At 33.4% G+C, this 23,996-nt stretch overlaps 1 protein-coding gene across 1 annotated transcript in view; it reads right to left on the bottom strand.

The window, feature by feature from the left end:
- Window positions 1–35: 35 nt before the first annotated feature.
- Window positions 36–23,996, bottom strand: part of LOC112282454 (uncharacterized) — a 77,145-nt gene continuing 53,184 nt past the window's right edge. Inside the window, exons 2-9 of the mRNA XM_090256303.1 lie at window positions 3,219–3,580; window positions 2,854–2,905; window positions 1,949–2,029; window positions 1,317–1,379; window positions 1,034–1,081; window positions 729–794; window positions 447–531; window positions 36–282 (exon numbers count right to left, since the gene is read on the bottom strand). Coding sequence (XP_090112429.1) covers window positions 239–282; window positions 447–531; window positions 729–794; window positions 1,034–1,081; window positions 1,317–1,379; window positions 1,949–2,029; window positions 2,854–2,905; window positions 3,219–3,580 — 801 coding nt within the window. The 3' untranslated portion in view covers window positions 36–238. The remainder of the gene's footprint in view (window positions 283–446; window positions 532–728; window positions 795–1,033; window positions 1,082–1,316; window positions 1,380–1,948; window positions 2,030–2,853; window positions 2,906–3,218; window positions 3,581–23,996) is intronic.

The following is a 23,996-nucleotide window of genomic DNA, read 5'->3' as shown; positions in this document are numbered from 1 at the left end:
ATAATCCATGCTTCACTGATTCGTCACAGCAAGTATCAACCTCAAAGAAACATTACTTTCAGCGTAGTCTTCAAAAAAACTCGCATAACATAAATAATAAGTATTTTCTTCCAGTGTACGAGTATCCACCTATCCATCTATCCACCTATTCCCTTCCTGCACTTGGTTTGCACCACAAAGGAAGTAGATGTTTTAAGTCACAGGATCGACTCTTCTGCATAAATCCTGCAAACGTTTCTCAGCTTTGAGTTTGCACGCCGTTTGTAGCTTCCTCTGGTTTACCTGGCTCAAAATTACCAGTGCACATGCATGAGTTCGAAAGGAGTGACATGAAAATTAGATCTACAACGTCCAAACTACATAGCATTTCTTCGAATGCGATCTTCTGCAGTTAATACCACAAACCAAAATGACCAAAAGGTACCCCAGTGCTGACCCATACACACCTTGACCGTCAACGTGGCCTTCACCTTCACCTTCTGCTGCAAGAAGAGATGATCGCCGAGATGACCCCGACTGATGGGACGAGGGCTGCACGCACAATCACAATAAAAAGAGTGATCAGCCTCCGCAATTTGTCTATAACAATACCATTCTTAACTCTTAACTTGACATCATTGACACAACTACATATTACTCGTGCCAAGACTCACTTGGGTCTTTAGAGACGAGATCGTAAATCATATTATCAGAGCATAATAGAAGTGCATTACTTGAAAAGTGGGTACCTGAAGCTTAGGTCGCAATGTCTCCATCAAGCTGCGCGGCTTCTGACCTGGAGGTGCTCCGCCCTGCTGCTCCCAAATGAGAACCAGGACAGTAAGTAATCTCATCCGCAACCGTAAATGACATCTCCCAAGGCTCCGAATAAAGAATCTCACGAAACGAGAAGCATTCGTGACATCATACACTGGTATGTCCACTAGATCTAACTGAAAAAATGAAATCATTTGAGGAGTTTCCAATATTGAATGAAGAGCTTTCATGTCCGAAACAAAACCAGTGTTCTTAAACCTGAATGAAGTAGCCTAACCTTTCCAAGGGCCCAGTCAGCTGAATCAAAGAAAGCACGCTCGTGGTCCTGGCCCACAACAAACCCAACATACCTCAGACTAAGTAAAACTTCACTTCACATGCACCATATGATGAAACTGCTCTACGTTACAAACGACAGTCAATTTAAGAACCAGAAACAAGACCACATAGCTTTCCTGGACAACTTGGTGAACTGAAACATCCAAAATCCATACACAATCGGTATATGGATGCGAAGACTCGTCAGGGGATACCATAGTAGTCAGATAAATCAGAAATACCTTGGAGATCAAGGGAGGCTTCTTGGGCATAAGACCGCCATACTTCTTTTTCATGATTGCCTCCTGCAGATGCACTACTAGGATAGTAAATAATAGAAGTTGCATATAATACAGCCTGAAACAACTACTGTTTTCTACAATGTTGACGTGTTTTGAAAAGAAAACAGACATTGCGCCAGATACCAGTCTAATAGCACTGGACACGTTCAATAAGGAGATGAACACGCTTTCTTAACGTGAATTAAGAGGAAAATTGAAAAGCAAGAACAATCGAACACAGTGGTCATTACATTGCAAAACCCAATGCAGTTCGATCAATATGCAAAGATTCTAAACTTAAATACTCTTGAATATGTCTCCGCACACCGAAATATTGAAACAAGATCACCTACATGAACTGATGAGCTGTCTAAACTGACAGTAAAAACAAAAACATAGACAGAGACCACGTATCTGTTTCATATTCAAGAATGATGTAGAATTCTCTGGAAATGAGCAAGTTTCTCATAAATTTACGGCACCCACACAAAGAATGTTGAATGACATTGCTTTAATCGTAGAACCTCTATCAACAGAAAGATCTCTATATGACATCCAACAAAACGTGTCAACGTGGATTTGAGAGAGCCCACCTCTTCTGCCAAAGAGGGGATGGGTGCCTGAACATGCTTGGTGTCTGCCTGGTCACCCATGGCCCCTTGCTCCTCCTTCACCTATCAACCTTCAAAGCAATCATCACAAGAAATTAGAATTCAAAACGGGATATCAAATGCAAGCAGTTATATGTATCAACATTTACAGTGAAATATGCAAGTGCACAGATTACAGCTGAAGGTCGTCATGAGGAGCTGGGCTAGCACCAAAAATCCATCCAGGTTTGCTGTCCGCTAGAGAACGACATTGAACTGCACTACAATTTCTTTAATTCTATACCTATAGCCAGCAGAGCGGGCTGTGGAGAAAACCTTTATACCCAATCGCGAAGACAAAGTGACCATGAATACGAAAGACGGAGCCAAGCTTCGATTTTGGCAGACGTAACAAACCAATTTTAACAACAAAGCGGATACATATCACGAGACCAATTTAGACTCCTGTGCAACCTACTCGGCGAATCAAGATTGGTCGACCGAATAGCGGAATTCGAAAAAAGCATCACTTACAACGTCTAAGTGAGGTTAATCCGAAAATCAGCTACAAGGGTCTAAACTACACGAAACGTCTCAAAACCTGGATCTCAAACTCATTCCCACAGCACTAAGTGCCTGACATCGACCACAGCTCCCCATAGATATAATTAGCACCGTCCAAAAACCTAAAAATGCCTCAACAAATCTTAATTTGATTATACCAACCACGGAATCGACAAAATTGCAAGTGCGCATCCACAACAGCCCTTCACAACCCCGCCTAAGGATCACTCGGCGTCCACACAATCCTCAAAAACACCCAACTCATCATCCAAACAACGCATGCGTCCAAACCTCACATTCGAAACGAAAACCCAACAAAACTCACACATCACATGGCGACTCACCCCGGCAACGACCCTCAGACTCCAGCCCCCTGACCTCAATCGCAGCTGCAGTCTTGAACCCACCACACAAACCGTAAACTTAACCAATGCAAGCGCACAAAACCTCCACCATCACACTATCACATCATCTGGGTGGATTGCACCCTCTTGGCATCACTGCGACGACACCTTTCCCATCCACACCAGACAGATTCTCCCACAACGAACAAAAGAACAGAGACACACACATGGGCAACCAATCAAATCGAAGCACAATCAGAGCTAATGGGGTCCTCCCGGACTACGACCAGGTTGCTGATGAGCTGATTAATCCAGAGAATCTTCATGAAGACGAAGTAGAATTCGGTGCGCGTGCGAGCATGTACCGTGAATATGCTGGCTTCTGATTGTGGGCTGTGGGTGAATCCAGGCGGCAAGCCCTGCCTAGTGAAGAACCTGCGACTGGCTCCAGGAATTTTCCTCTCGTGAGAGAAACCAACGGCGATGACCAGTGGGTGCCTTTAATGCAACCAACTAAGCGAGTTGGACTGAAATGCAACCAACTGTGCGAGTTGGACGAAAAGCCCTTCAAATCCTTCAAAGCCCCCACCGCGCGACGCTGCCACTTCCTGCCCTGCCGAAAGAGACGATGTTCCCCATGTTCCCATCTTAGGGAACGAATGCCACCTGGCGACCGCGATTCGGGGGCGGGGAACCCACGTGAGCCTGGTTCCCTTTGTTTCCTTTCCTGTTCTCATTGAGTTGAACGTTGGGAGCGGACCACGACCGGCTTTCGTCCGTCAGATGAGCTCAATTACATTTGAATGTTTGGGGAAGAAAAATCTTCTTCTGTTTTGTTTGTTTGTTTTTTTGATTTTTTGTTTTTTTTTTTGTTAAGTAGTTTTTTTAATAATTTTTTATCAAGAGATTTAAATTATTAAAAAATTAACTTCATCTCAACCTCTGCACTTTTTACTCAATCTTTACATTTTTTATTTTATTTTATTTTATTTTTGATATTATGCTTAACCATTCATCACGTTAAGCTTGCTTTTGACTAAAAGTGGAAATTTCTTGTAAGTCGTTGGATGTTACAAATCTGCAGCCTCGATCTTTTTCTAGTGTCAATATTTTGTGGTAGATTTTTTTTTTTTTTTTTTTGAATTTGTCATTTACAGAAAAATATAATCTTTTAAAAAATAGATCAATTTATTATAATATAAGTTAAACTTTAAAAGATACAGAAAAATATTTTTATCATCATTGATATATCTAAATCTGGATATGGTATTTTGTGAAAGACATGGAACAAAAGGATTATTTTACAATTTTAAACCTTTTTCTAAAAAATATATATGATTTCATAGTAATATGAATATGACAATTACCACAAATGATCATTTTTTTATATTATTATTTTTTAAAAATAAATTTCTTAACATTAAATATAATTATTTAATTATTTTAGATGGCTTTTAGGTTTATTATTTTTTTAAGTTAACCATCTGAAATTAACTTGATTATTTTTTAATTGATCATTAGATTTATATTTGATATAGAACCTAATTATAATTCAAAGAAAAAAATTGGATAATATTTTTTATGATATCTATTGCACAAAATATACAAAATATATAAGAAAAAATTAATTTAAATTTTTATATTTATAAAAAGATATTTATTAAAAGATAAAAAACTAAAATATACATAGTATAATTTAATTTTTTTATAAGATCTTTGGATTTTTATTTAATTACATTAGATAAATATTTATTAAATATTAATAATTATCAATATTCTTAAAACATAAAGAAGTGCATGCATTTTTTTTTGGAAAATTTTAAAATAAATTTAATACATAATATTTTTATTTTAATTTAGATAAATATATAAAAAATTAGATCAATAAAAAAATGTTTAAAAATATATATAAGTAAATTTCATTCAATCATATTTTATATTAATTGTAATTAGTTCTATCCATGAGTATATCATTTTAATAATTATTATTCATTCAATTTTGTTTATTGTTTCATTTGGAGTTTACCAATTATTTTTTATATCAAAGATTTAAGGTTCTTCAATTCAATTGTATTAATAGTAGACTTAAACAATCAAATATATTAAATGATATATAATTAAAAAAAAGATTAATATGTTAAAAATAATTTTAAATTTAAATACTTATTTACAATAAGATGTAAGTTTATCCAATCTATTTAGATATATTAAGTGTAATTAAAGATATCAAGTTGTATAATTTATTTGATATTGATATGTTAAAAATACGAATTCTAAAGAATTATAGGATCAATACATTCTTGTGTTACTAAAAAATACAAATAGATAAATACTCAAAGATAATATAATAATAAAAAAGAATGGCAATTGCTAAAAATAAATATAAAAATTCTTGAAACAACATTAAGAATAATAAAAAAAAAAACATTAATAAAAATGAAAAAAACTCTCAAAGTTACGAATTTTGAAGAAAGAAAAATCGTCAATAAATTATTGTATCACTCAAAAATAATAAAAAATCAATTAAAGATGGTAATATATTGAACTAAAATAGATATTGCCAAAGACAAGAAGACTAAAAAATCTTGAAACAAGACTAAGGACTAGAAAGGCATTGATAAGAGTAAAGATGGCTTTACTTTTGCTTCTATATATACTATCTAACTAGGAGCTATGTGGAGATATTCTATATGACCTCTAACACATACTAACTTTGTTAAATACATGATTTAACTTATAAGGCAAGTTTTCTATATATGCATCACATAATGAGCTTGTTCCATAAGCTATTAACACATGTGTCACAAGGCTAACTTATTGATCAAGTTTCTAGCCTATTAATTAACTACAAATATATGTAATGAAATAAGACTAATCTATCTCGAGAGTTTAAGACCCTTCTAATCCACAATAACATAAAACCTCATTACAAAATATGACAAATTTGACCAAAATAAGACTAAATGGAACTAAATATAATAAGACATGAATCCACTAACCTAGACTCAATTCTAAAAACTTCCATAACTTCTCAAACAAGGTTCTAACTATCTATCTATATGTATCAATAATACAAATATCTTATCTATACCTTGTTATAGTTAATTCTCCTCCACTAATGCAGAACGTCTTTGTTTTCCTCCCAATGGTGTTTCCAAATTGTTTCTTGGTAATGAATGAGGTTCTGTGTAGGTTTCCTTATTGTATCGTAAATGAAATAAGCTTTCTAAAGAATTTTATATTGAAGTTGTGGACATCCATTGCTATGGCAAAGATAGCAATACTCCAAAATACTATCTACTTCATATTTTTATTGGTCATTAACTACAACTAGTCGTGGTAGTAATTAGCGTTGATTTAAAAAGTGCTTTGACTTGATGTAATATTCCTTCAATTGCAAAATATGGAAGACTAGATAGACCTAAATATGTGGTGGAAGCTTGAGGCAATATGCGATATCAGAAATCACTGCAAAAATGCAGAAAGGTCCAAGCCACCAATGTGCTAGTTTATGGATTTGATTTGATGTAGCCACTGGCAAGTTGATATTAGAGAATAATACTTGATTACTCTCTCGAAAGGACTTGTGTTACTAGTAGTTATTTCCATATTGCTTCTATTGATTTTATATAGTAGAGAGGTGATGTCATGCGTCTTCTAAGCCTATTGTAAGCTGTTGTATAAATTCCTCCATTGTCAGGTTGTTGGTGTTGATGAGACAATAGAGAGTTGCTAGCATAATGGGATATTAACCAAACTTAAGGAAAAATGGTGAATGGCTAGTATTTGCTTCAATACTATCATTGTAAGTAAATTCTAAGGGCATTAAGTATTCATCCCAATCATTACAATGAATCAGAAATGCTCGTAGCTTATCTTTCAAGGTTTGATTTGCAAGCTCTATTTATCCATTTGTTTGGAGATAGAAGGTTGTTGACATGGCGAGTTGTATGCTTAGTAGCTTACACAAGACTTACCAAAAACTTCTTATGAAGCATGGATCCTAGTCTGAAATGATGAAATGAGGTAATTCATGGTGATGAAAGATAGTATTGTAAAAGACTTCTGCAAGCACTGGGGCATGAACATCTGAGTACACCAGAGGTAAGTGAAGTTACTTCAAAAATCAATTCTTAATGATTATGAGACGTATGCAGTGTTGTAATATAATAAGATTAACAGGTGAAAAGAGTGAAGAAATTATTATATTATAGAAGATCTTATTTCAAATATTATAACAAATTATCTTATAAAATAGACAATAGTCCATAAAAAAGTAAGATTAAATGTGTAAACACTATTTTTTTGTAAAATAGGCTTCTACTTACTTTGTAAGGCCATAAATAAGAAAAAACAAGATAGATTAGAAAAATAAAGAATATGAGCATATGTAAGAAGAAGTTAAGAGTTGGTTTTAATAAAAATTAATTTAAAAAAACAAAATTTGATATCTAGAAAGGACCACTTATCAACCTAGGACAAAATCAGATCCGAAGCTACAAAATTGAATATCATTGACAATTTTGGGATTCTTTTGTAAATCAAAGTATGGAATTTAAGCATTGATTTTGAATGATTTGAGCATGTAATGACTTTATTAGAGCTTTGCAAATTCATAGTTATTTTGGATGATTCTTGAATTTGTAAAATAAAAAGGATATTATATTTTAGAAAATTTTATAAGTTTGGTAGGTAATCTATGGTTCAAATTTTAAATACATATGTAAATATTTGTCTAAAGTGTATGCTATAAATTTGAGCTTAATCAAACAATTGAATTCAAGGTTATTGAATTTCAAGTAGGTTGAGGTCTCAGAAATTGATCTTTGAAGGGCAATTAGGATTTCTAAGATCTTCAGCAATTCATAAAATATATTGGAGTGAAATTTGTATATGAAAATTATAGAATTAATTTGCTATATATATGTAAAATTTGAAAACAATTGAATAGTTTGAAAAGGAGATATTAACACTAGAAGTTCAACATTTAGATTGAAATAAGAGGCTAACCAATATTCAAGTAGATTTAAGGGTTTTTTTTTTATTTGATAAGTGAAATTAGCTTAAATTTTGTATGTTTATTGCTAACTTAGTTTTTAAAATGTGTATAAAATTTAAGGATTAGGTTGAGTTGGTTATGTTTTGGTTAGGCTTTGGTTTAAAATTTGATTAGGATTTTATTAGGATTTAAAATTGGATTAGAGTTTGCTTAATATTTAGAATTTAGATTTTGCTTAAGATTTAGGATTTACTTAGAGTTTGATAAAGGTTTGATTAGAATTTAGGATTGAACTAGGATTTAAGGTTTAGATTAGAATTTGCTTAAGATTCAAGATTTAGATTTTGCTTAGGATTTAGGATTTAAAATTTGCTTATAATTTGGTTAAATTTTTTTTAAGATTTAGGATTTAGGATTTGTTTAGGATTTAGGATTTAGAGTTTCTATAGGATTTAGGATTTAGGATTTGGCCTTGGATTTAATTGAAGTCCATTAAAGTTTAAATTAGGATTAAATTAGAATTTGATTGAGATTTATTTAAGATATATTTGTGATTATTATAATATTTCTTTAAAATTTCTTAATTATTCTTTTAAAATTTATTATAGATTTTTTTTGAATTCTTTTAAGATTTTTTTATTGTTTCTTTTGTGATTTCTTTAAAATTTATTTTAAATTTGATTAAAGCTTTTTTAGCATTGTTAAGATTTAATTAGAGTTTATTTAGTATTCTATTAGAATTAGGTTTTTTATTATTATAATTTCTATTTTATCTTCTATAATCAAGTGTCCAATACATTCTTGAGCAAGACTTCACATAATACGACATATTTGATGAACTTGATGTGAAAGGCTTAAGGTGGAAGGTATTTGGTATTTTTGGATTATTTAAATTATACAAAAAGAAGACAAGAAATTTGAAGGAGGAGCTATGGATGGAGCTTTAATTGGAGCTATGAGTGGGGGTATTAGTAGAGGACTAAGTATGTATTTTGAACTCAACTTTGCAAGCATGTTTGAAGCTTTTGCCTTATTCATACAACAACAATAGGTTAAAGATTGCAAAGAAGGTGTCGCAAACACAGCATTAGAAGAAGTTGTAGATAAGATTGATTAATTTGAAGGAAAAGATATTACAAAGTATTTAAGGTACTATGTAAAAGAAATAAAATTGAAGCATATTCCAAAAAAAGAGATAGTTCAATTATTTGAACTAGCTACTACACTATAGATAAAAAAATCAAGTTAAGTCCATGATAGGATATTTTAGAGGTTCATGGAAGAATTTTTTTTAAGCATTGAAGGATGAGTTTTTCTTGGAAGATAGTTGACTATCATGGTGTCATGTTGTAATTTATTCATAGTGTAAAAATAATGGTTATTATATTGATGTTATTTAATAATGAGCTTAGAAAATAATGAATTATTTTTTATATAATTTCATCGTTTATAGAAATCTTAAATAACTTGTGTAAGTTTTATAAGTAAAAGTAAAAGTATTAGGATTATTTAATATGAAAGATGTATAAAGATATGGATATTGATATTACAGTATTGTGGCCTTAGGCCATCTATGTGGATAGATAAGGCAAGGATAAGAGGATCTTCATTATCATTGGCTATAGGTCATGACCATTGAGCTTCAAGGGGTTGTCTGAGAGAAAACCGAAGGAGAGGCCACTTCTTCAGGCACATTTGAGGGTTTAGAGGGGAGGTTCACAAAGCTTATGTTTTGGACTACAAATTTGGTGTATAAAATTTGTTATTTGAGTTTTGTATAAAGAAGTTAAGGTTGTTTGAAGTTAGGGTGTGAATTGTTTACCGACTGTCACTCTTTTAAGCATACAAAAAGTTATAGAAGATTTTCTAGAAAAAAAAGAAAAGGTGTTGTTGGAAAGCTTGTTTGAAGAAATAATTTTTTTGTATAAGGGTTATTAACTTTGAATCTACAACAAGAGAGTTATGGCTATTTAAAGTGTAGATGTGAAATTTATACCTACTGTCACTCTTTCAAGTATACAAAGAGTTGTAGAAAGACATTAAATAATTGGAAGGTAGAGTTGGAAAGCTGACTTGAAGGGCTTTAAATATTGTATAAGATTTGATGAAATCAGATCTGAAGTGAGGAAGAAATGGCTGGTCGAAGTCAGAGCTTACAAATTAAGGTAGTAAGTGAACCGAATTGTTGATGGTTATGTTTTGAGCCATATTTTTTAAAGAATTTTTGAATGAATTTTTGCTCAAACTTGCCAAAGATGTAATTATAATATTGAGAAGCTACAAAAAAATAAAAAAAATAAAAAATTTCATGTCATTTGAGTATTGGGTTTGTAAGAAATCACAAAATCAGTACATAGGTGTTTGTAAGTCAACATGTAAAGGCCGTGCTACTGAAATTGTATTATCTAGAATTTTATAAAGAATCAACTATTAAAAATTGGATATAAAAGAGTTATGGATATTTTCTTATTTTTTAGATAATTTGATTTCAATCTAACAATTAAATTGAGAATTATCAAATTTTAAAATTCAATGCATCAAAGGGATTCGATATTGAAGGAATTTTGATATTACAAGGATTTTACTACTACAAAAAGGGTTTTGGAAATTATGAAAGATTTGGAAATTATTGACTGATTTTACTATTACTAGAAGTCCAGTAATTATTATTTATTGCTACAACTTTTACTATTACTAGAGGTTCAATAATTATTATTTATTGCTATAACTTTTACCATTTTTGAAGGTCCAATAATTATTATTTATTACTATAACTTTTACTATTATTAGAGGCTTAGCATTTGATGTTTAATGCTATTATATATAATATTATGAAAAGGAATAAAAAAATTATAAATAAATTTGGAGTATTTTTTATCTTATGATTAATTGAGAATTTAGTGTGAGCCAAAAGTCCAGCGCTTTGTTAAGGCAAGTCCTCTTTCCCTCGACAATGGAGATATACATTTACCTCAATAGTTATTTATATGATTAAATAGAAGTAGGTAAATATAGAATAATTTCATAAAGTCTTTTAGAAAAGCTTCCTAGAAGCTTCATAGACTCAGTTTTGATTTTAGATATATTTATAGGTTAGAAACTTGGCCAAAAAGCTTACCATGTATTGGTAGCTTGTGGAACAAGTTATCTCCATGTGGTAGCTTGTGGAACAAGCCAACTACGTGGCGCATACATAGATAACTTGCCTTGCAAGATAAGACATGTGGGTAGCAAAGTCAACACATGTTGGAGGTATTATAGGACATTGCCACGTAGTTCTAAGTAAGATAGTATATATGGAGGCAAGAGTGAAGCCTTTTTCACTCTTATCAATGCCTTTTTAGTCTTAGTCTTGTTTGAAGACTTTCTAGTCTTTTTGTTTTTGGCAATAGCCATTCTAGTTAATATTACATCACCTTTTGAGTGACTTTCTAGTTCTCATCAGTGATAGAAGAGTGTATTGAGGATTCTCTTTTTTTGAGATTCATGTCCTTGATAGTTTGACAAGAGTGGTAACATATTATTTCTGTCTTATTTTAGATGTGAGTGGATTATTCTACTTCCATTATTGTGTTTTGAAGGTTGCAGACTACCTACCTTTAATTAATAAACCTTGTTTTCTAACACTGATCTTTTCCTTAAAGAAAGTGGATTACCTCTCTTTGTGGGATTTATTTTTAGAAGTTGCAAATTATACTCTTCTAATATAACTTTTGAATTCGTTTGAGTTTTTTATGGAAGGAAAGATTATCGATACTACTTTCAATGGAAGTGAGAATGGATTTGCAACTATGGCAAATCTTCATGAGCTTGTCAACACTCTAAGAGTAAAAATCTCACATATTTTCAATATGAATCATAGAAGTAATATACGTATACCTATAGAAGAAGTTCAAAGTCTTCGACAAGAAGTTGTGCAGTTGAAAAAAACAAGTAGATCAATGTTACAACCAAATCTAGAGAATTTTGCTTCTACAAGTATGAAAGGGACAAAGATTAGTATGCCTGAGAAGTTTGATGGAACAAGATCAAAATTTTGAGGATTTATGCAATAAATCAAGCTCCATCTAAGGTTGCATCCTTTCCAATATCTTTATGGATTTACCCAAGTCGGATTCATAGATGCACTACTATCAGGAAGTGCTCTCTCTTGGTTTGCACCTTTAATAGAAAAAGATTCACAACTCTTATATGATTTAAATTCATTCCTAGAAGTGTTTACAGCTAGATTTAGAGAAAGTGACTGAGAATGAGTAGTAGAGACTAAGCTTTTATCCTTACGACAAGAATCACGATTAGCCACTATATATGCTACCAAATTCTAAAACCTCACTTGTGACATGGACTGGAATGATAAAGCACTTATCAACCAATTTTGATATGGATTAAAGGATAGCATCAAAGATTTGTTATTAACAATATAGAAAGTAAAATCTTTGGAATAATTTATTACTCAAGCCATTGCATGTGACAATCATTTATTTAAAAGGCGTCAAGAATAAAGATTTGGTTGGAGAGGAACAAGTCAAGTAATGGCAATTGCTTCCAAGTTTTCTTAAAAATATTTGTCAAAGCCGGAATCAATACAAATTGATATGATACGTTTTAAACCTCTCATGAAACAGGAAAAGACTCGATGTTGCCAAAAGGGGTTGTGTTTATATTGTGGAGAAGCTAAGCATACTACTCAATATTGTCTAAAGAAGAAACATAATTACAAAATGAGGAGCACAATTACCAAAGAAGATAATGTGTCAAAAAATAAAATTCTCCAACTACAATAGAGACCGTACGGTTGGAATCATGTGCAACACCTAGTAAAGGTCCTATCCTCTCCTCGGATCCCTTACTTTGTTTTATAATAGAAGTATATTTAGGACCTAATAATCACAAAGTCTTTGCCTTGTTAGATTCAAGAGCCTCAGCATGTTTTATAGATGAAGATTTTGTCAAAAATCAAGAAATGCCTTTAATGAAGAAAGTTAAATCCGTACATGTAGAAGTCATAGATGGTCCTTCATTGTCTTTTAGAAATGTATCCATAAAACTATTCCTTTAGATGTAGCAATTAAAGATCATAATAGCATAGTAGTATTTAATATAATAAAATCTCCCTCTAATCTGACTATTTTAGTAATGTCATGGCTAAAAAAATATAATCTTCAAATAGATTGGATTTCTTGTAATCTTAACTTTTCTAATTGTATAATCCAAGATTGCATTTGTAAAGTAGAAGTACGTAAGTCCAGTACATCCAAACCTTTAATAGTAGGTATAAAAACTTTCATGCATGCTACAAAAGAAGGATCATCTTTTGCTATATATATGCTACATCCATTTGTAATTGTGGAACAACATCAAGTGATATTCTTAACTAATATCAAGAATTCTAGGATATTTTTGAAAAAAAAAATGCAAATATTCTTCTCAAGCATCGACCTTATGATTGTTAACTTGATATGCAAGAAAGAGCTCAACCACCATTCGAATCAATCTATAGCTTATCACGAAATGAATTGACTACATTAGAGAATACATTGATGAGAATTTGGTAAAGAACTTCATAAGCCATTCTAAATTTCTAGCCAAGGCTCCTATCTTATTTATGAAGAAAAAAGACGGATTTGTGCAAATGTATGTGGATTCTCAAGGACTCAATAAGATTACCATCAAAAATAGCTATCCTTTGCTTTTGATTTCAGGACTTCTTGACCAATTGAATCAAGCAAAGATATATATCAAAATAGATCTACGAGGAGCATACAACTTAGTTCGTATCAATGAAGGTGATGAATGGAAGACTGCTTTTCGAACTAAGTATGGATATTTTGAATACAACATCATGCCTTTTCGACTCACAGATGCACTAGTTGCTTTTAAACATCTTATTAATGATATTTCTTGTGACTTTTGAAATGATTTTGTTGTTATTATTTAGACGACATTATAATCTTCTCTAAGGATAAAGTAGAACATGAGCTTCATATTCGTCACGTGTTACAGAAACTTAGAAATGCACGATTATATGCTAAGTTGAAAAAGTGTATATTCCACACTACTCAAGTTGACTTTTTAGGATACATCATTTCCAAAAAAGGCCTTATGATGGATCCTAAGAAGGTTCAAACTATCATAAATTAGAAGATTCTAAGAATAATATAAGATGTGCAATACTTTTTGGGCTTTGTTAATTACTATCAAATCTTCATCAAGAATTTTTCTCAAGTTGGAGCACCACTTACATGTTTGACTTGTAAAGACAAACTTGAGTAGAACAAAGAAGCAGAAGCATCATTTGATATTTTAAAGGAATTTATTTCTGCACCAATTTTATATTGCGTTGATTTCTTTAAGGCATTTTTCATAGAAAAAGTTGCATTTGATTTTGTTATAGATGTCGTGTTGTCACAAATAGAAAGAGATGATAAACTCCACCCAATAGCTTTCTATTTGAGAAAATTTTTAATAGCCAAGATTAATTATGAGATCTATAACAAAGAGCTTGTTGCAATCATGGATTCATTTCAAGAATGGCATCATTATTTAGAAGGCACTTCAAGTCTAGTTACTATATATACAAACCATAAGAACCTCAAGTACTTCATATCAATACATGTCTTGAATCGTTGTCAAATCCATTAAAACATGTCTTTATTTAGATTCAATTTCAAGATTACTTATCAATCCAAAAAACAACAAGATCTATTGGACACTCTTTCTAGACGTTCTTATCTTGCACCAAAAGAAGGAGATGTATCTTTTGATTAATAAAGATCAATTTTCTTGAAGCTCGAGCATTTTCATCTTCAAGCTATAAAATCAATATTGATTGTTGATTTAATATTTATGAAGCAAATTCAATCAAGCATGTCTTCTGATCCTCTAGTTTAGGATATCAAGGATATTTCCTTTAAGTCCTTAATACTTCTAAGTTTGAATTCAAGAATAATCTATTATATTTCAAAGGATGCCTATATGTCAAGGACAAAGACTCGATGAGGAAAAATATACACCAAAAGGCTATCTCGATATAATAAGTCAAAATATAAACAAGTAGGTATATTAAAAGGAAACTGGAATGGCTATTGCCACAAGACAAGAAACTAAAGACTCTTGAATCTGGACTAGAAGCAAGAAAGGAGTTGATAAGAGTGAAGAAGCCTTCACTCTTGTCTCTATATATACTATCTAACTAGGGGCTACGTGGCGACGTTCTATAGGACCTCTAATATGTGTTGACTTTGTAGGACACATGCCTTGACTTACAAGGCAAGTTTTTCTACGTGTGGGCCACATAGTTAGCTTGATCTTCAAGCTAACAACATGTGTGGCACATGGCCAACTTGTTGACCACGTTTCTAATCCAAAAAGTCAATTAAAGACACCTATGAAGTCAAAGCAGCGTCTAAGAAGTTTCTAGGAAGCTTCTATATTAAATATTATACAATTAATTTACTTTTATCTACTTTTACTTACTTCTACCTATTTCTATATGTAATTATTAGCTTACATGATTATGGCCATGACATTACCCCCCCTTCTAGAGACGAGTTCCACGAGGAGCGGTCATCATATGTTGAGGAAATCTATGATGCGACGAATTGTATTCGCCACATACTCTGATCTCTGTTCTCTTCGAAGATGATTGATAGGGCCTCTCAACCATCGGTAGTGTCCCATACCAGGGCGGGAAGACCACCCAGTTATTTGATCATTATTGAGGCCTTCATAACTTCCTTCGAATAGAATATTCGGAACACCATCAGGAGTTGTTCCTACCTCTAGCAAAATCACCAAACATCGGGAGTCCCTTCCCAAATCGTGATACCAAACGCGTTGTATCTCACCATCTGTTCGAGGAAGAACATGTCGTTCTTGAAGATCTTCATCTCGATTGCGTCGTCTTGAAGGTTGTGACAATCGTAATGTCTCGTCCGGCAGGTCAGCAAACGAAGGTTCTTGAGTTGAATCTGCTGGTTGTTGGCTCTCCATCTAATTAGCGTCACAAATGCAAAGAAGTTACAAACAAGGATAGGAAATTGAATGTTATCTTGCCTCAATCTTGTCTCTTTTATAAGAGAGATTTTCATCTTGGTTTTGATGGATGTCGTTGATGAAAAACTTTGACTTTAGTTGATGCATTTGCTAGATTCCTGGATGGCTCCCATGTGCGTTCACTAATATCATATCCGCGCCAATGAACAAGATATTCCAGCTTATTTCGGCGCCGCCTTGAGTCTAATATCTCTTCTACCTCAAATTCTTCATTATTATCTACTTCTATAGGAGGCGGTGGCATTTGTCTTCTTCCTTGTATATCCACTGTCTTATATGGTTCAAGAAGAGATACGTGGAATACAGGATGGATCTTCATTGACTCTGGTAGATGTAACCGATATGCAACTGGGTTGATCTGTTCAGAAACAGAAAAGGGACCAAGCCTACGATAGTCCAACTTGTCACAAGGTCGAGTAGTCTTGATATTGCGACGAAGTAGCCATACCTTATCACCGACGTTGATCTGTGGTTGCTCCTTACGATATAGATCTGCGTTTATCTTTTGTCGTTCTTGAGCTTCCTTCAATTGTGTCTTCATTATTGCATGTAACTCTGACAACCGATTTGCCATATCTTCTGCTGCAGGATTATCAACTTTTGAAAAATCAAAAGTATCAAGTCGTGGATGATAGCCATAATTGGCAAAGAAAGGTGTTTGTTGCGTGGAAGAATGTACCGTATTATTATAAGCAAACTCTGCCAATGGCAGAAGGGTTGTCCAATCATCTTGTTGGTAGTTGATAGTACACCTTAAATATTGCTCCAAGACTTGGTTTACGCGCTCTGTTTGTCCATCAGTTTGAGGATGAAAAGCCGAAGATAGTTTTATGTCCACTTTTAAAATCTTGAAAAGGGTCCTCCAAAATCTTGACACAAATTGAGTTCCCCTATCCGATATGATATCTTTAGGTAATCCATGATAGCGATAGATATTATCAATGAAAAGCTTAGCTGTTTCTTCACCTGTGATAGATTTTGTACATGGCACAAAATGTGCCATCTTGGTGAAACGATCTACTATCACAAATATAGAATCATAAGATCTTGAGCTTGGAAGATCTGTGATGAAATCCATAGAAACAGAAGACCATGGTTGTTCTGGTATAGGTAATGGCTGAAGAAGTCCGTAAGGTCGATGACGAGGAATTTTTGATCTTGAACAAATATCACATGATTGTACAAAGTCTTTGACTGACTTCCACATTTGTGGCCACCAAAAATCTCTTGATATGAGTTCCAAAGTCTTATTATATCCAAAGTGCCCTGCTGCTGGAAAGTCATGACGTGCTTGAAGAACACGTAAACGTGCTTCTCCTTCTGGAACATATAGGCGTCCTTCAAAATATAATAGATTATTCTTGAACTCAAACTTAGAAGGATCATGAGACTTGGAAGAATTATTCTCGATATCATAAACAAGAGGGTCTGAGGACATACTGGACTGGATTTGCTTGAGAAAAGTTGAATCAACAGTCAATGTTGATTTCATTGCTCGGAGATGAAATTGCTCCGGTTTCAAGAGGACCGTTCTTTATTGCTCAAAAGCTGCATCTCCTTCTTTTGGTGCAAAATAAGAACGTCTAGATAGGGCATCGGATAAACCTTGTTTTTTTCCTGGCCGATAAGTGATAATGAACTCGAATCTTGACAAAGACATACTCCAACGAGCTTGACGACGATTCAACACGCGTGTTGACATGAAATACTTGAGGTTCTTGTGATCTGTATACACAGTGACTGGACTAGAAGCGCCTTCTAGATAATGACGCCATTCTTGAAAGGAATCCACGATCGCAAGAAGTTCTTTATTGTGGATCTCATAATTGATCTCGGCTGCTGAGAATTTTCTTGAATGAAAAGCTATCGAATGGAGTTTGTCATCTGTTCCCATTTGTGATAAAACTGCACCCAAGGCAAAATCTGATGCATCTGTTTCCATAAAAAATGCCTTGGAAAAGTCAACACGATATAAGACTGGTGCAGAGACAAACGATGTCTTCAAGGCTTCAAATGCTGCTTCCGCTTCTTGATTCCATTGAAATTTATCTTTACTAGTCAAGCGTGTAAGTGGAGCTGCAACTCGTGAGAAATCTTTGATGAAGATCCGATAGTAATTGGCAAATCCCAAGAAACATTGAACATCTCTTACTGTCCTTGGAATCTTCCAATCCATGATTGTTTGGACTTTCTTAGAATCCATCATGAGACCATCATTTGAAATGATGTATCCTAAAAAGTCAACTTGAGTAGTGTGAAATACACACTTTTCCATCTTGGCGTACAATCTTGCATCTCTAAGTTTTTGTAATACTTGACAAACATGTATTTCATGTTCTTCACGTTCTTGGAATAGATCAGGATATCGTCTAGATAGCAGACGACAAAATTGTCTAAGAATTCACGAAATACATCATTCATGAGATGTTGAAAAGCAGCTGGTGCATTCGTGAGTCCAAAGGGCATGACATTATATTCGAAATGTCCATATCTGGTTCGAAACGCAGTCTTCCATTCATCTCCTTCTTTGATCCGTACTAGATTATATACTCCTCTTAGATCTATTTTTGTATAGATCTTAGCTTGATTCAACTGGTCAAGGAGTCCTGATATCAAAGGTAATGGATACCTGTTCTTGATTGTGATCTTGTTGAGTCCTCGATAATCAACACACATTCGTAAAGATCCATCTTTTTTCTTTACGAATAGAATTGGAGCTCCTGCTGGAGATTTTGAATGGCGTATGAAATTCTTCGCTAAATTCTCGTCAATATATGTCTTGAGTTCAGCCATCTCATCTTGCGATAAACTATAAATTGGTCCAAATGGTGGCTGAGTTCCTTCCTTGAGGTCGATTGAACAATCATATGGACGATGTTCAGGAAGAATATCTGCATTCTTTTTCTCAAAAACGTCTTGATACTCCTGATATTGACTTGGAATGCCACTTGAAGTCTTTACGTTTTCAGAAATAGGTGCAGCATAAATAGCAAAAGTTGATCCTTCTTTTGCTGCGTGTATAAATGCTTTTGCACCTATCAGTACGGATTTTACTGTACTAGATTTATAATTTTTTACTTGGTTCATAGAACTATTAATAACGCTTTTGGAAAAGTCAAGTTTACGCGAATTCCAATCTATTCGAGGGTTATATTTTTCTAGCGAGGATAAACCTAAAATAACTGGATTGGACGGGGATTTAATTATGTTAAAAGCTATGTAGCTATCATGACCGTCTATTGTTACTTTTATAGGATGAGTTTCATGAGTGACATCTCCAGAAGACAAGGGACGACCATCTATGACTTCTACATGTACTGGTTTAGGTTTCTGTACATAGGGTATTTTACGACTTTTAACAAATTGTTCATCTAAAAAACATGCTGAGGCTCCCGAATCTAATAAAGCAAAGGCTTTGTAATTCTTAGGTCCTAAATATAAGTCTATTATAAAACAAGGAGAGGGTTCTGAGGAGAGGATAGGACCTTCATTAGGAATTGTACAAGGTTCCAGCTGCACGGTTCCTATTGTAGCTGGACGAATCCATTTTTCGACATGTTGTCTTCTTTGACCGTCGTACCCCTCATTTTATAGTTACGTCGTTTCTTTGGACAATGTTGAGCAATGTGCTTAGGTTCTCCGCAATATAAACATAATCCTTCTTGACGACGACGAATCTTTTCTTGCTCAGTTAGAGGTTTAAAACGTACCGCGTCAATTTGCATGTCTTCTACTTCCGAATGTACGTTTGGCAAAGATGTTGATGTTGCCATTGAGTAATAATGTTGAGGTTCCCGTGAATGATTCTCAGATCGAAATTCAAAAAGTTGATTATCACATTTTACCGCAAAATCGATTGCTTGACTCAAAGTTTGAGGATCAGGTAAGTTGAGCATCAATTTCTTTACTTCGTATTGCAATCCATAAAGAAATTGACTGATGAGTGCAGCATCATCCCACTTGATGTCAATTGCAAGTTGTCAAAATTGTGAAGCATATACTGTTACTGAGCGATTTTCTTGTCGCAGAATTCGGATCTTATTTGTTGCAACACGAGTTGCATCGTGTTCACCATATATAGATCGAAACTCCGCCAAAAAAGCTTCCAAATTGTCCAATATTGGATTTCGTTGTTCAAGAAAAGACGAAAACCACGATAATGCAGAACCAGAAAGTAGAGTGCCAATAAACCTGACTTGTGATCCTGGAGTTGGATAGCTTTGCGGTTGAAGTTCAATTGCCAATTGTACTTGATTGATGAACCCTCGAAACTTTGATCTCGTACCATCAAATTTCTCAGGTAAGGCAATTCTTGGTTCTCTAGTGCTTATAGGGTGTTGTACAATTGGAGAAGGAACGTGATTTGTTGTAGATGTTGAAGCAGCTCCGATCATCTCTATATCTCCACTTTCTGCTATTCTTGTTCTTTCTTGTGTTGGTGAATTGAGTTGATGCATCGCAAGCATTAACTCCCTCATTTGCTCTTGCATTTGTGCCATTGCACTCTTCATTTCAACAAGCTCTGCCATAATGACACTAAGAAGAAAAATTTGTTTGATATTGCTCAAGACAAAAGAAAAGAAAGACTTGATAACAAAGAAGATATTAAGAACAATATCAGTTTAGAAGTGGGTAATCCGCAAACTTCTAATACGCTTATGTCTTGTCAAGAGAAAGGGGTAATCCACTCTTACTCAAGAAAAAACAAAGCTCTGATATTGTAAGTGTACTCTTGTCAATCTGTCAAGGACAAAGACTCGATGAAGAAAAATATACACCAAAAGGCTATCTCGATATAATAAGTCAAAATATAAACAAGTAGGTATATTAAAAGGAAACTGGAATGGCTATTGCCACAAGACAAGAAACTAAAGACTCTTGAACCTGGACTAGAAGCAAGAAAGGAGTTGATAAGAGTGAAGAAGCCTTCACTCTTGTCTCTATATATACTATCTAACTAGGGGCTACGTGGCGACGTTCTATAGGACCTCCAATATGTGTTGACTTTGTAGGACACATGCCTTGACTTACAAGGCAAGTTTTTCTACGTGTGGGCCACTCAATTTGTGTCAAGATTTTGGAGAATCCTATTCAAGATTCTAAAGGTAGATATAAAGCTTTCTTCAGCTTTTCATCCTCAAATTGATGGACAAATGGAATGGATAAATCAAGTTTTAGAGCAGTATTTGATATGTACCATCAACTATCATCAAGATGATTGGATAACTCATTCACCATTGGTAGAGTTTGCATATAATAATTTGGTACATTCTTCTACTCAACAAATACCTTTCTTTGCCAATTATGGTTATCATCTACGTCTTGATACTTTTGACTTTTCAAAAGTTGATAATCCTGTAATGAAAGATTGAGCAAATCGCTTGTCAGAGCTACATACAATAATAAAAATAAAATTAAAAGAAGCTCAAGAATGACAAAAGAATAATGTAGATGCCTATTACAAGGAGCAACCACAATATAATATGAATGACAAGATATGGTTACTTTGTCGTAATATCAAGACTACTCATCCTTCTAATAAATTAGATTATCATAAGTTGAGACCTTTTCCTATATGTGAAAAAATCAATTATATTACCTATCGATTACATCTATCAGAGTCTATGAAGATCTACCCTGTATTTCACATATCTCTTCTGGAGCCGTATAAGACCATGAATATCTTGGAAAGAAGATAAATGCCACCTCTTCCTATAGAAATGGATAATAACTAAGAGTTTGAGGTGGAAGAAGTTTTAGACTCAAGGTAGCACCGAAATAAGTTGGATTATCTTATTCATTGGCATGGATATGATATTAGTGAATGCACATGAGAGCCATCAAAGAATCTTACAAATACAACAAAAAAAAGTTGAAGTCTTTCATCAATGACATCCATTCAAAACCAAGATGAAGAATAACAAATCTTTGCTAGAAACAAGATCAAAGGAAAATAACATTCTACCTTCTATCTTTTATTGTAGCTTCTATGTATTTGTGATGAGATGGAATACCAACAACCAACAGATTCAACTTAAGAGCTTTCATTTGTGGACTTATCAAATGAGACATTGTGATTGTCACAACCTTCAAAACGATAGAGTTGAGATGAAGATTCTCAAGAACGACATGTCCTTCCTTGAATAGATGGTGAGATACAATGTATTTGGTATCAAGACCTTGGAAGAAACTCTTGATGTTTAGTGATTTTATTAGAAGTAGGAACAACTCCTAATGGTGTTCTAAATGTTTTATTTGAAGAAAGTTACGAAGGCCTTAACAATGACCAAATAACAAGGAGGTCTTCTTGCCCTGGTATGAAACATTAAAGACGGTTGAGAGGACATATTAACCATCTTTGAAGAGAGCAAAGATTGGAATATGTAGCAAATATAATTTGCCGTATCTTAGACTTCTTCAACATATGAAGACTGCTCCTTGTGGAATTCGTCCCTAAAAGGAGGGATAATGTCACGGACATATATATTTATCTCAATAGTTACTTATATGATTAAGCAGAAGTAGGTAAAATATAGAATAATTTCATAAAGTCTTCTAAAAAAGCTTCCTAGAAGCTTCATAGACTCAGTTTTGACTTTAGATGTGTTTGTAGATTAGAAACTTGGCCAAAAAGCTTATCATGTATTAGTAGCTTGTGGAACAAGCCAACTACGTGGCGCATACATAGATAACTTGCCTTGCAAGATAAGACATGTGGGTAGCAAAGTCAACACATGTTGGAGGTATTATAGGACATTGCCACATAGTTCTAAGTAAGATAGTATATATGGAGGCAAGAGTGAAGCCTTCTTCACTCTTATCAATGCCTTTTTAGTCTTAGTCTTGTTTGAAGACTTTCTAGTCTTCTTATTTTTGGCAATAGCCATTCTAGTTAATATTACATCACCTTTTGAGTGACTTTCTAATTTTCATCAGTGCTAAAAGAGTGTATTTAGGATTTTCTTTCATCGAGATTCATATTCTTGATATTGACATGATTACAAAGAAGTAATTTTTTGTATGAATTGAAAGACCAAAGAAGGATCTTCTAGTAATTGAGTTATTAAGTGAGTTTAATAAGTAATACTCTCATTTATCAAAGAAAGAGAGACGATCATTGGAGCCAAATAAAGTAGAATATTTTCTTCAAAATGTTGATAGAGAGTTGTAAGAAAAGTTGGAAGTCATGTTGGAAGATAAAGAAGAAGATAAAGGATTGATAGCAAATTAGAAGGAAGTAGAAGAGGCAGTAGAATTACTTTCAAAAAGAGAAAGAAAAAAAGATAGGGTAGGTATTTAAAAACCATTAGAAGCAACTAAGATAAAAATGCCTATCGTCCATCCAATATTTATGATTCAATCTTCAATAACTACATGAAAGAAAGAAAAAATGGACATTGATGAAATCATGCAAGAGATGAAAGATTTGTAAATAAAATTTGTAAAACTTGAAGAGAAGGATCAATCATCAAGTTCATTAACAAGAAAAAATTTAGGAGCAATAGGAAGTATAGTACATAGGTGCATGTAGTGTGATAGCACAAATCATTGAAGAAAGAAATGTGAGGATTTTACAAAGGCTCTATATAAAGGAGTTGTTTTTTTCAAAGATGGTATGATACACTCAAAGAAGAGTGGAGAAAAATTAGAGACAAATTTTGATAAAGGAAGAATGAAGGTATTTGTGGAAGATGCTTTTAAAGTGCATATAATTTCAAGAAATGAAGAATTAATCTATTGGATGGAAGCAAATCCAAGCAAATATTTAAGCATAAATCTAGAATTTTAAAAAAAATCTACTTCTTTGCGATGAAATGCAATGAATTATGCTAAAAAGAAATTTTTTTTAGAGATGATTTAAAGCATGTTATAAATGATATTCAAAAAATTACTAAGTGGGATGATTCAATAGATGGATTATCAGTCCATGTTCATATTGCAAAGAACCAATATGAAGCATTAATAGAAAAAAAATAAGAGAAAGATGAAAATAATGAAGGGCCATTAAAAAGAATTATTAGGAGAAAAAAGGCACGACAACAAAAGAATCCTATGCATGAAGAAATAATAGAGAAAATTTTCATATAAG

This window comes from Physcomitrium patens, chromosome 1, assembly GCF_059467195.1.
Source record: "Physcomitrium patens ecotype Gransden chromosome 1, ASM5946719v1, whole genome shotgun sequence".
Classification (NCBI taxonomy): domain Eukaryota; kingdom Viridiplantae; phylum Streptophyta; class Bryopsida; order Funariales; family Funariaceae; genus Physcomitrium; species Physcomitrium patens.
Note: the sequence above shows the minus strand (reverse complement) of the source record. Positions and strands in the feature narration are given on the sequence as shown.